Below are 14,679 nucleotides of genomic sequence, written 5' to 3'. Positions count from 1 at the left end.
TAAATTAAAGTGGTAAATGTTTTACAATTATTTATTTTAAAGTATACGATGTAATTTGATTACTATAATTATTATTAATGTGTATCATCACGGTTATACAAATTTATTTCTTGTAAGAATAAACTAATTTATAAAATATAACTACAGTTATAAAATCTGTGTTCAATTACAAAATATATAAGTAGGTAAATTATATAAAACTACTTTTGATTTTTTTTCCACTATTCGTAAATGTGTTAGAATAAAGTTCTATTATAAATTTAAAAGTATTTTAAACTAGAGCGCATTAATTACTATGTGCAATTTCAAACAATAGTTTCGTAATTACTCGTGTAGTTTTAGATAATATTAACTTAATATTTTATTGGCTACAGTTATTTTTAAATAACAATATATTTTATGTATATCAATATTGTATGCTGATACTTTCATAGTTAAAAATATATATATATTCCACTACTCATTAAAATGTGTAGTTACATAGTGTAAACATACAACTATGAAGTGTTAGCTATTATACTATAAAAATATGTACATGTTTAATCAATATTATATACTCTGAATTGAATTCATTTCGTTAAAGTTGTACAATTAGTTAGAAATAAAGGCTTCAAGTTTTAGGCCATAAACCTACATTTACAGTACAAAATATCTTAATTTAACATACTATATAAGCAAGTTATCTTATTAGGGTTTATGATTACTTAGTTATATAGGGTATATTATATGAAATAAGTTAATATAAATTGCATGAATACTATTGTTTAATGATACAGTATAGTTACATATAGAAAAATAAATTGATAGCTCATAGCCTACATTGTTGATACTAAAACAGTATAAACAATGAAACTTTTAAAATTGAATAGAGTAAAAAAAATTATGGATATTCGATGGATTTTCTCGTTTTTATAGAATTATTATTATTATTGTGATTAAATCCGTGTATTGATATATTTATGTTGTATTGCATAACTAAAATAAACTATAACATCATGCAGCTAAATCCTTATGCTTTATCGTGACAATTTGATTCTACCATTTTTTGGCAAATTAAATGTATGCATATTACATTCAACTCCGTTTCTTTCTTCCAATTGTAACTTTTCAATATCTGTATTCTATTAGTACATTTCATTATAGAATCAATATTCAGGTAGAAAATATTCACTTCTAGATCACAACACATACAAAAGAGCAGGTTTGATAGTGACTGTATTATACGCAAAATGTATATTAAATTATTACACTACTAAAACTAAAAAATTATCATTATTTGGAAGGTACTTGGTGGATAATATAAAAATTGTAACTGCTTAGTATAAACCTAAATAATTTTGATGTACTTGTAGCAAATATCAATAGACTAGTTCGCAATAGCATGTAAAACATAAATACTTGTGATTTAGAGTAAACATTTTCTATTTTGGTGAAGAAAAATATTCCCCTTATGGAATATGTAATTAAATTATAATTGTTACAATTACTTATAAGTTATAAGTTATACGCTCTAGTAATTAAAAATTAAAGAATATTCATAAAAGTTTAATCTATGTTCAATCATTACTTGTAGATGCTATTTATGTGCCCAACTTTTGGGGGTATTATTATTATTTTTTAATTACTCGCCTTTGAAAGACGAGGAAGATGGTTATTGATTTTTCTTCGTCTGTTGTTTGTACTGTTGCTGTGAGAACGAATTCGGGGAAACTACCTACCGCTTCAAGCTAAAAGTTTCGACATCCAGACCGTAATAGAAGGGGTGTAAAATTGGAGAAGATAAAAGAAACACAAATCGGCCAAAGGTTTTACAAATTTTAATTCGGTAACATTTTTGAATTTTTTTCCTCTTAAAAAATCTAACCAAAAACTGTAAAAGTTTGTAGAGCTACAAATACGGTTGATATTTATTTGAAGAAAGTTTACAATTAACAGTAGCATAAAATATTGTGTTTCAAGCAAATTTAATAGTGAGATGGAATAAAGGAGATGGATCCATGCTATACTATGGATTTTAACAGAAAACATAAAAACGAGCAACTATCCTATATGTTATTGATGCATTTGACGATATTCATTTTAAAACGATTGAAATAACATTGTAAAAGAAATATAATAACGATATTATAATGACGGAGGTTATAACAAGAAAGTCCAACGAGAAGTACTGATGCCATTTAGTATTTACGGCCTGTGATTTCAGATGGTGTGCGCCGTCGTGTCGCAACACGTACTCTGTCCAATAGGCTACTGTGTCTTTAGGATTGAGAGGACGATCGTGAAAACGGTGTGATAAATCCACAGCATTGTCTTTGAATCTGGAATTAAATACAAATTGCTTTTATGAAATATTTACTTAGATTTAATATTATGTTTTTTTCTGTAACTTTTTGGTGAATATACTTATAAGTTGTAAGTTGTGACGTCTTATATAATAGGTACGTTAATAAATATTGTTATTTTGGGTGTGCATTGGTATTTTTTATGTTTTTTATTTCAATTGGATAGTGTAGGTACTATATAATACTGATAGATAAATATGAGAGTACCTATATAATTTATAGTTTTGAAAAAAAAATAGAATCATTGAAGTATAGTAAATTCTATAGTAATAAATAAGTATTTAAGAACACAATACACTACGGTAGTAGTTATACGAAAGTAAAAAAGTACAAACTTATTTTAGATAATATTATTTTGTTTGTATACAGGTACATACAATATGTTATATTCGTCAACAACTGTGAAAATATGTAATACGGTTACTTGAGTATCAAAACAAATTTTTTCTCTTACTAAAAATAGAAAATTAACCAATTAAACCCTTAAGTTAGAACTGTTAGAAGGCACATGGCTTAATTAATTATAAGATGCAAAAGCTCTTGTATTTATATTATTAAGTAATACGTACAATTGACAAATAATTATGTATTGGTGCTTAATAAAAAATATTTGAAATTATACAAACGAATAACATATAAACTATCAAGTAATTCAATGGCAATAATTAGTCCTACATGGCCTTACATATTCTGTATTTTTATCAGGCTACTAATATGTTTTTAACTTTTCCCATAACCTAGAGATACAGTGGTCCGATCAGCTAATCGAGTATATTTTCTAACTAGTATTCTGTCTACAATAAAAGTCTAATACAATTATATAGGTACGAAATTATATTAGATTTGTATTCATTATGTAAGGGATATAATTTTATACAACTATAAAATTTTGAGACCAATCGATTTGCACAAATATTTATTTTATATACCATAGTCCATAAAATAAATTATTTTGGTATAAGTGTTTATATTATAATAACACCGTTCATCTTACTTTTGATCACTTAGAATCCGTTTAATCTTGCATACAAAGTCTTCTTTTGTGAAATTATCGTAGTTTACAAACAAGCCTGAACCCCAGTGTTTGAATAGTTCCAAATTTCTTGGCTGGTCAAAAAATATAGGAAAGCCTAGTACCGGAATGCCTGCGCTAGTCGCTTCAATAACTCCAGAATTACCACCGTGTGTGATAAAAAGTTTTACATTTGGATGTCCTGAAATTGGGTATTAACAAGATAGAAAAAACAGTTAAATCAAACATAGAGACAATATAAATAAAAACAATTAATTTGTACACGTTGTAAAGTACAAAATGTCACAAAATATCGAATTATAACAACTAATCTAAAAAATAAAAAGGTAGAAATAATAATTACTTTGTAAACATAAGGCATATTATCATATTTAACTTTTAATGTAGGTACCTATAGTATAGTAACGATTTAATTAATAATATTCAAGTGATTTATTGCATAAGGTTAACATCTTTTTAAACATATTTTCAAACATCACCTTCCCGTTCATAACTAGATGTTATTTTAGGTTCACCCCAGTTAAGGTGCACATAATTCACTGAATAAATTATAAGTTTAGTTTGATTAAAAAAAAAATAAAAATATTTATACGTGCATATAATATTATTATCTGTATAAGTAATAATATAATATAATGGACTAAAATATATAGGTAATAGGTATTGTCCAGATTTCCAACCCACCATCCAAATTTATTGAAAAATCAATGCGCTTCATACACGAATGAACGCTGATAACCCTTTTCCTTCCCTTGATATTGTAACCATAAGAACATTTACCGGGAAAACATTTCCTATTTATATGTTATTTATGACTGTAAAAAACTTTTATTCGAAACTTGTTCTTTTATCTCATTAAATTTATGCCGACGTAAAAGCCACCCTACTATTTTTAAAATAACAAAAATATACACACACATATGTGCAAGAATTTCAAAACTTTTAAAACTTTATCCGTTTTGTTTTTTTTTTTTAAATTCATACAAGGAAATATAAATTAAAATAAATGTGTAATCGTTAGTTGTTTTTGTTATCAATGTCTAGCTTGAATGAATAATAAATCATTAAATCAATGTTGTTACCGTAAAGATTACTAATAGATCCTCAACTATGTAGTGTACAACAGTCGACTGTCTACACATATCAATAGGGATGAGATTGACTTTTTGCTTAAAATTATAGTAGATAATAATAATCCATAATTCATATTATAACATCATATAAAATATTTAAATGATAACCTGTTTATATGATTACTGATTTGTTAGTTAAGTACTTAATAAAATATATTTAAAATGTAAGTTAAAAATGTTGTCATTTATATGACATAAGAGAACTTGAAAAACTTGAACTCGGATTATAAAAGTTTATAAAAAAAACCCTAGGACCAAAAATGTGAGTTCTTACCTACCTACTACCCGGTTCTATATGTTTAATTTAACATACATTTAGATATAAAAAAAGAGTTTATACTGCTTGGAGTTTTAAAAACCATATAGGGTAGGTAGTACATTATTTTATACTAACATTTTGAGTATCACTGTTAACATAGCTAGGTACTATTTTATTTTAAATCACTAAGAATTAATAAAATAATTTTAATGTAACTATATATTCCTTCACTACGATCTATTTAAAATTATTGATTATGATATTTATTAGTAATTAATATTTATACAATTTTATTAATGCAATTTTGTATACATTATCTCATTGAAACAAGTATGCATTCGTGTTTCGTGTAAAATATATATAATGTTATTATTTATCGATCAAATAGAAATATTCTTACTTATAATATCATACTGAGGAAACCATTTTCTTGTTATTACATTTTTGGGCAGATTGATAATTGGCCGATCTGACTCTAACTTCCATAAAATGTTTTGCGATAATTCTCCGAATCCTTCTGTGAGTCCGTGCTGTATGGCAATTGGTAAATCTTCCATCCTGACCACGGACCCCAAACTGAAATATATTACGCCATGTTCGGAGCTGTCGATAAATTCCTGCAGGTCCTGTATAATCGAATTTATGACTGATAACTGTGATTTTTTTTCTGAACGTCACGTGAATGACTCTATTCTTATAAAAATGCAAATATATTAATTAAAATAAATCGTTATCAATACAGCATCATAGAATGCCATGACGAAACTATCCACTTAATTTTTCTATGCATAAATTTAGTGTATAGCTATTATAAGTACCCGCGTCAGTCAATTTAGATTCTGTGCGGTGCGATGAATGTATATTGATTTTACAATGATGTGTGTTTTTTTTATTAATTTTTTTTTTTTATTTGCGCCTGTCATCACCATTTGGAGTAGTGAAATGCTTCGATTTTTACTTCAGATTTTTTTCTTGTAGGCAAGTGAAACTTGTTAGTATTTTAGGAGGTCAAAAGAAAAAAATTCTCTGTAATTTTCAAAAGTGTCGGGGATATAAAAATATAATTAAGGAAAAACAGGAATTTTTACTTATAACCAGTTTTTCGACAGAATTGATTTTGTTTTTTTTTTACTTACTTAACTCATTAACGAATAACTGTAGATAAATAATTTATTCACCGAATGTTTATGTTAGCATTTTCTAGACATTTTAAATTTTAAATTTATTTTAGTGTTTTTTTCAATAACTGTCTATCAATTTTTCCTTTTTATCAACAACTTTGAAAATTTGTGTTACAAGGTTACTAATAATGTTGTTATAAATAATTGTAGTTAAACATATTAAAGATACAGAGGCAAGATTTTTGTACAGTCATTTAAAGTTCAAACTTTAATAAAATTCATTAAAATCACAAAAACTTGCAATCTATTTTGTAGTTAAAATTTAATAAATTGTTCGACTGTTATAGATAAGCATTGAAAATTAAAAACAAGGTTTTTCATTAGTAGTTTATAGGTACTGTAACCTTAAATTTAAAGAAATTTATAAACATATTTTTTTTTATAGGTACTATAAGTTTAAATTTGGACAAAATTAAATATTTAAACAAAGAATAACGATTTTAGTTTTTTGTTAAAATTTTAAATTATTATTCGTAGTAATCGTAAGTATTTAGAACGTTTAAATTACATTACTATATTTTATGCGTACAATGATATTTTCAAATGCAATCTTTTCATCAAAAATTAATTCTACCTATTGCATTAGATACTTCAATAGTGAAATAAATTATAATATAATAATAAGCAAAGGTTTTACCAATTTCAAAGGTTTTTGTCATCAGTCATCTTTATTGTGACCGCCATTTAAAGTACTAAAAATAACAATTTCATTATTGTAATTTCATTGAAAATAAAATATTTTAATATTTAAGTAAAGCTAGGTACTTAGTTTTGAGGGTGACCATAAGTGAAAATAGACAATTTTATTAGGATATACTAAATAATAAATATGAAAAATATGTTACTTTTTATTTTGTTCACTCGTTACTTTTATGAGTTCCATTTTAAAAGAGCCCACTCAAATTGCAAATGTAACTGATAGAAAAATATTTTTCAATATTATAATATTATTTTTCAATAATTATATTATTGAATATTATTCATTACTGTGCACCAATTGAACAAAACTGGTTTTATTTAACAATTAATAAACTATTCTAGAGCAATTAATTTCTATTGTTGATTAACTGCGTATGTAACATTGATTGTGATCAATTTATATATTTATTTTCCGAGTAAATTTGGATGTAGCCATTGGGTGAACGTTTTGGAAGGGTGCACAAATAAACTTCCACTTCTGATACTGATTAAAAATGACCCTTTATCATTTACTCCAAAACATACATAATTTGTCTTAAAATAATTATCTTTATTGAAAATATTAATATATTTTCAAAAATTTACCAAGAATCTATAAATATTTTACCGGAAATTTTTATATTGCTACAGAATAGTATGGTTGTAATAATAACAATGTTTTTCAGTTTCTTTCATCACCTAGGCCTCTATGATAACTGGTATCTAGTGAATCAATCTTAATAACTTTACAAAAGTGCCATATTTTAATTTTTACACTTTTTTTATGTTTTATATATTATATAATATAATATAGGTGAACTTTGTGTACATATAATTTTCCATCTATCTTCCATTATTACTTAATATTTTTATATATGTATCGATATAAGGCTGAAATTAATATTTTTTAACTTGGTGGAACTATTGAAATGATAATGTGGTTTTTTATATAATTGATAATTTTTCAAATAAAAACATATGATATATGTTGCCTCCGGAAAACTAAGCGATGATTTAAGAATACACCAATACCAATGGCACCATCTTTTCGACTTTTAATTTATAAAAAAAAATAAAAAGTTCAACTAACCACCCTGGCGGAGACGGGTAATTTAGCATGTACCTAATATAGGAAGGTATATAATGGCCAAAATTATTTATTTATTTGATGACATAGATGTGTCTCTCCTGATATGTTGTTGGCACTACCTTTAAGACCCGTCTTAATAATTATAATATGCATTCTTACGGTGGGTAATGGTTTGGGTGGTTTTAAGTGTATGCCTCCGATTTCTTTGAAATTGGTCGCCAACGGTTTGGACAAGTCGAAGTTCGAATGCGTGTTGAGGAACACCATTGATACGTTACGGAGTAATGCCTCAGCGTGCGGCCTGCCGTCGCCGAAATATTGACGACCCATCTCCGTGGCCGCATTGTCGATGTGCTTAAAGTACAAGAAAATGGTCACATAGTCGACGACGTTCCAAAACCGTTGGACGAATGTCTCCGGCTTTGGGTACGGTGAGTTCAGGGTCGTAATGTACGACGGGTTCGACGGGCTGTCGAACGAATCCTGGTACCAGGTAAGCATCTGACTGGACATGATGGCCACGTGTGGTACACCCAGGCTGCTGGCCAAGTACAAGTCGCATCGGGAGGCAAGCAACTCCGTGATTACGAGATCGTAGTGCTGCGTTTGTAGTGCAAGCTGGAGGTCAGGGTGGTTGAATGCTGTGCGGCACATGTGCTGTTGAACGTCATTTAGGAATTTCAGACATCTCGTAGGGGGCTTGTACACACCGACCACCTGCAATGCGTTTTACTTTAGTATATTATTATTTACCCTCAAAAAAGAAATATTGTTTTTCGCTGATCAAAATGTGGGTATTTATGGCTGAAAGGTATGCGTTAAGTGACATTTTATGAAAAACTTTTTTTATTGTTTGGTGGAAGGTATTACAACTTATAAGTATTATAACTTATTAGTATATTACTCATATTTCATTAAAACATGAAGTCAGATATCTAACCATTATATTATAAGTACTCAGTTGATCAACAAGATGTTACTATATACATATTACCACCAGCTATTACACAACGTTGGTAAATTAAAAATTACTTAAAACTTAATTTATCTAATTATTAAATTATGCCTATCTATATACTTAAGTAAAAACCAAGAAATAATATTAAATAAGAATAAAAAAATTAAATTGTTTACGATAAATAACACGAGTATAAGTATAATTCTACTTCGTATATATTATATTTCCGATTTCGTACTCAATATACCAAGAAGGTCAGCGTCAGGTGTTTGAAATTCGAATATAAAGTGTAAAAGCGTAAAGCATAACTGCAGGTATTTTGGCTATATTAATGTTCAATTAGTATATCTGTGCATAATTTGTATATGTGTTGTCTAGTTGACAGTACATTACTTAGGTATATAATATATTTCAATGTAGTTAGTTGTAGCATGGATAATAATTTAGAAGTCGGTATACTAAAAAGGATGCTACCTACTCGTAATTTATATTAAGAAAACAGGGTTGAGTTAATGAATACTGTAAAAACTGTGATGGTTATTAGTTTATTACTAATTACTTCTAAAATAAACGAATTTTTATACAAAAATAGAGGAGAATAATAATACTATCTACTTCTACGCTTAAGCCATGGTCAATTTTTATTAAGGCAAATGATTTTTTTCTATGAACATTCGAAGTTAAGATTTATTTGTAATTTTTAATATATTATATATTAAATATAATTAGATTTAGTTATCGAAATTAAAAAAATCTCAGATAATGTTCTCCTCTACAAACTGAGGAAATTTAGTTATTTAGATCAGTTCCAAGATACTTTGGTTTTGATTTGTGCAAAATTATTTTTGTTACCCAAATACAACATATAAAATTACCATTGTTATTATATTAAGTTATTAACATGGTTTCCTTTTTTTGGTAGCATCCTCTTAAAGTTTGATTATAAACTGTAGACGTCTATATAAGGTGTATATGTTATAACCATCATTGAACATTGGCCATTGTAAAAGCCAGAATTTGATGATAAAGTGTTTTTATTGAATTAGGTATTTTTTAAATGTTATTAACTATTGCTAAATATACGATGACAAAATTAATTCTGATGAATTTCTGAAAAAACGAATAACAATATTAATCTATAATCGACGATATATTTTTTTTTTAGCTATATTGGAAACAAAATAATTACAATACCGAGGAACTTGGTGTACAGAAAATAGGTATTGAATATAGGTACCTCATCAATCATCATTGTCTACTAAGTCAATGAAATAGTTATGTTAATTTTTAGTTTAATGATAAATCATTGAATACGATTAACTATTCTGAATGGAGATGGAATGTCACTTTTTATTTTTAAGGGTAACATATAACTTATTTATATTACTAATAATAACTGTCGATACATGCAATTTTTAATAAATGTTTTTATAAATACTTTTACTCTTTTTGATTTTTATTAGTTTTTATTTTAACTATTGTGAATAAAAAAAATGTCCACTGTTTAAATTGATATTACTTTATTAGTGTAATATACAAGATACGATTCACAATGTTAACTCTCAATAATTTTTTTAGGAGTGCCTGAAGTTAAAATTCTGACAAAATTTGCCAAAATCACGAAAATTTTGCATATTATTTTGAGTTAGAAATTCCTATTTTTTTTATATAAGATTTGTAAATTTAATTAAAGATTCCTTATAAGTTTATATATATTTAAGAAATAAAAAAATGTATTGGAAAGTCAAATTAATTTTTTATGAGCGTTTGAAGTTCAAACGTTCCTGACATTGAATAGGTATTCACCCTAAACCAACCCTAGCTTGATTTATCATGGAACGATTTTATTATTTTGTTGTAACTTAAAAACAAATAACCTTAGAAACTTGAAATTACTTATTCATATCAAAGATACTTTCGCCGGATATTTATATAAGCTTTTTCTACTCATGCTATAATTTAAAAAATATTTTGAATCTTTTTGAGCTATTTAATAAAATATTATCAGTTTTCAATTTATTTTTAGTTTTTTTCTATTGATTTTGCTGGTTCTAACAGCTTGAAAATCTAATATAATAGGTTCCTCAAAAGTTATCATACTAGCAATTCAGAAAAATCATTGAATTCAAATTTAACATATCCATTATAAATTATAGTGACCCACTATAGACGCCTAGCTACTATACACCAGCGCTACCCACCTTTCATTTTTTATGTAATTAACTTTTCTGTAACTACAAAAACTGTTTCTGTCTATATTAATTATTGTACTATTTTTTAATACAATAAAATTGTCAATTGTTCTATTATTGTACATTAATACAATTTATATGAATGATTATAATACGTTTGCATACTAGTATGTAATAAATAATACTAAGCTAAATGATTACATTAAAAAATATATTTGCATATTTTATATTTTATTGTCCATCCCATTAGTCATGAAAGTATGCCTTTATTGAATTTTTTTTTAAATTTTTAAGCTTTTTTGAAACGCAAACAAAAATTGTATCATACAGATGTATCGTATTATCATATATACACACAGTACACATATATATATATGTATAAAAAAGTATAAAAAAAAACTAATAATAAAAAAAAAAATACAGAATTCATAGGTACTGTGAGTCACTGATCCCACTTAAGCAATATGTTATAGTTGGTTAATATATATATTATGCTATTTTGGGGCCTGGTATGGCTCGGTGGTTGGCCTCAGTCACTAACGTGTACTACTGAGGTCAAGCATCTGCTGACGTTGCTAATTTCTAGATGGGTGACCGACCACCCGGGATTTTAATGACAAATCTTCGTCCCACATACACGTGTTCTTCAATCAGCCTTAACCCCCTTACAAAATGCTAATGGAGTAATGGCCATAGTTGCTGATTCCCAAGAAAAAATAATAAAATGTTAAAGCGTTCAAAGTACAAACACATAACACTATGATTAGTTAATTAGTTTATTTTCCTTTTTTATGTGCTGAACATGAAACTATATCAATTTCATTCCAGGATGATTTTTATCCATCAGAATTAAATATACATAATAGTAATTATCTATAAACTATATTCCAGTTTTCCAGTTGTGTACCTACTTGCAGTATTTTATTAATTATAATCTTCTCTAAAGTTCATTTGATAAATATATATTTTATAGAGTACCTACTTTAATTATTAGTTAAGCACTACACTTTTGTAAATGTTAATGATTTGATTTTTTAAAATATTAATTTATGTCATTTTTTACATACGGTACCTAAATTACCCTGGACTCTCACCATAATGCACGTCTGCATACGAATTATAAATGTATCTATAAAGTAGTAGATACTAAACTAGGTGGCATAAATAACGTTTCCAAATCTTTTTAGGATATTTTTTTACCGTTTCCCAAGGTGATGCTATTGCAAACGGAACTAGTTTAGATACGTCGATTTGAGTGTAATTCTCGTGTGGTATCTTCCTTGGAAATGGCGACACTACAGTAATCGTGTGGCCCCGATTTAATAGTACTTCCAGCACTGAGCTCATAACATTCCAGTGACTGGCTGCTGCTATTGGCGTGATGGCTAATATTTTTGCAGCATTTATCGTGTTTGTAGTTGCTAGTAATAGTAATATCCAGAGTAAACATTTCGTATCCATCTAAAACCATGTTTATACAAATTAAAATATGGTTTATATTAATAAAATCAATACATTTCGTAATAGCTTTCATAAAACGTAAAAAACACATATTATATTATAATTTTATTGATTTTATTAAAATTGGTATATTTCGGTTCTACCGGTCAGTGGGTAATACTGGTCACCTCTCTATCTATAATAAACCAATGTACTCATAATAGAGTTTATCATACAAAAAGGTTAAGAATCATAGCAAAAATGTATTCTTATCAGAACGATATTATTAAAAACTTTTTCACGTTCAAATATTTACTATTAGTTTTTAGAGTTCATTTATCTAAAAAAAAAATGTTTATACTTTAAAGATTTTTTTTTTTATTAGCTTTTTGAGATATAATAATTAGCTCGACAGAAATACTTAAAAGATGTATGTATAAAACAAAATATGAAAATTACTATTATACACTCAAATCATGTATACTAGTATAGTATTATGGTTTATCGAATAAAAGTATTTTCTAATTACTTGTCAAAAGGGGAAATACCGATCAATTTATATTATATAATAATCTGCGAGTTTAAAATCATTGATACAAACCAATATTTGTTTTCAGTAACTATTTATGATAAACACTTTTAATTTAAACCATTGTTATTTTAAAAATAAATGATTTTTAACAACAATTATCTTTTTGCGTGTGTTTTTTATATGTGTGACTGGTATTTCAATGGGTTATGGGGTGTTAGGTTTTAAAAATCTGAGACATTGACATAATGCAGTCAATGTTGCTTATCATCGAATATAATAATATTTGATTTCATGAAAATGTACGTTAATCTATGTATGTTGTATCCATGTATATGTTGTTATTTTATTTTTAATCAGTTAGTTATGCGGCTGCTTAGAATTATGTACTATAGCTAAAACTTACCTTCTTGTATTAGTGGAGTACTGGTGTAGAGTAAGACAATATCACACATTAACTCATCTTTCGAATGCTGTCGATTCACCAGTGCTGTAATAATTGCACTTTAAACATAATGCGTGCGATAGTCAATCACGAACTACTATTGCACTAAATGTCCGGACTAAAAGAGTAAATGACGACTCACACAGGTTGTAGTAGTCCCCCGCCACTAGAAACACCTCTCAGGTCTGGAAATAAATAAATTGATCACGCTGCCGTGTAAAAACAGAATAGTTGGGACGAAACCAATTCTGACAAACAGCAGCTGCTATGCCGCAAATACACACTTGTAGGAACAACTACGTGTAGCGAGTTAAGAAAAAAAATTGGTTTAATTATAATATTTATTTTACTATCTATTTTATGACTTATATATTATAAATATAAATTGAAATAACGTCATAATTAAATAAGCAGGAAATCGTTCTTATGGAGTAGAAATATTATTTATGAGTTATTTTTAAATTTTTATCTTAATTTCATGATTTTCATTTCTAGGCGTAATTCTCCGAATAATTCAACTATTACAACGGTACAATAGATATCTGGTGGCCAAATATAATAATACCAATTGCTATTATCTAGAATTCTAAGCTATAAATTAAAATTATATCACTCAAACTATACAAATTATTAGAACTATTATTATACAATATACCTATTTAATGGTCCCTAGTAGGCAAGTGTACATATACAGGGTGTCCCTCCAGAATTTACCAATTGAGATATCTCCTGAGATAATAAATGTATCATAAATCTGTTGACTTATTAAATTCACAGAGACAAGGACTACATATATTTAATTTTAAATTTTTTTATTTTTGAAACAATTGAAGATATCTATTTTGTAGAGCTTATTTTTCTGAAAATGTTGACCTCTCAACATTTTATTTTCATTAATTTCATAATTTTTTATAATTTTTTTATATTATGAGTAAAACGGCAAAAAAACCGGTTTTTGTCCGGGTGGTGAGTCCCCCTCTACGGCTAATGGGTAAATCCCCACAGAACACTCTGTATACTATATTACATAATATAAAATATATACTAAAGTTTTTAAATTTTAATATAATTATTAATATACTATCTTTAATATTTATAATTGATTCATTGTTTGATTCACAATCATTATATTATAATTATAATCTCTAAGTAAATCACAAATAAAATAACAGATTACAGATTAGGTGTTACAAGATTGTAGATGATTTTTCCATATTATGTTGAATATTTAAATATGAATTGAAGATGTTAACTATTAAGAGATAATTATAAATTATAAAATATAATATATCTCACTAGAAAAATAAATTCAATCCTTATGGGTAAACGAAAAAAATAGTTTTGATATAAATCACTGACAGAATGTAAGCAAATTTAATGAGCGACGACGGAGAAGGTA

General features: G+C 26.9%; 1 protein-coding gene across 1 annotated transcript; it reads right to left on the bottom strand.

Moving 5' to 3' along the window:
* Nucleotides 1–1,798: 1,798 nt before the first annotated feature.
* Nucleotides 1,799–13,582, bottom strand: LOC111037319 (UDP-glucuronosyltransferase 1-7-like). The gene is made up of 6 exons (XM_022319839.1): nt 13,242–13,582; nt 12,067–12,327; nt 7,876–8,433; nt 5,168–5,393; nt 3,337–3,556; nt 1,799–2,318 (listed from the first exon to the last, which is right to left on the bottom strand). The coding sequence occupies exons 2-6, from the start codon at nt 12,325–12,327 to the stop codon at nt 2,075–2,077; spliced, it is 1,509 nt and encodes a 502-aa protein (XP_022175531.1). The 5' UTR covers nt 13,242–13,582; the 3' UTR covers nt 1,799–2,074.
* Nucleotides 13,583–14,679: the final 1,097 nt, after the last annotated feature.

Source organism: Myzus persicae, unplaced genomic scaffold, assembly GCF_001856785.1.
Source record: "Myzus persicae strain clone G006 unplaced genomic scaffold, MPER_G0061.0, whole genome shotgun sequence".
NCBI lineage: Eukaryota > Metazoa > Arthropoda > Insecta > Hemiptera > Aphididae > Myzus > Myzus persicae.
Note: the sequence above shows the minus strand (reverse complement) of the source record. Positions and strands in the feature narration are given on the sequence as shown.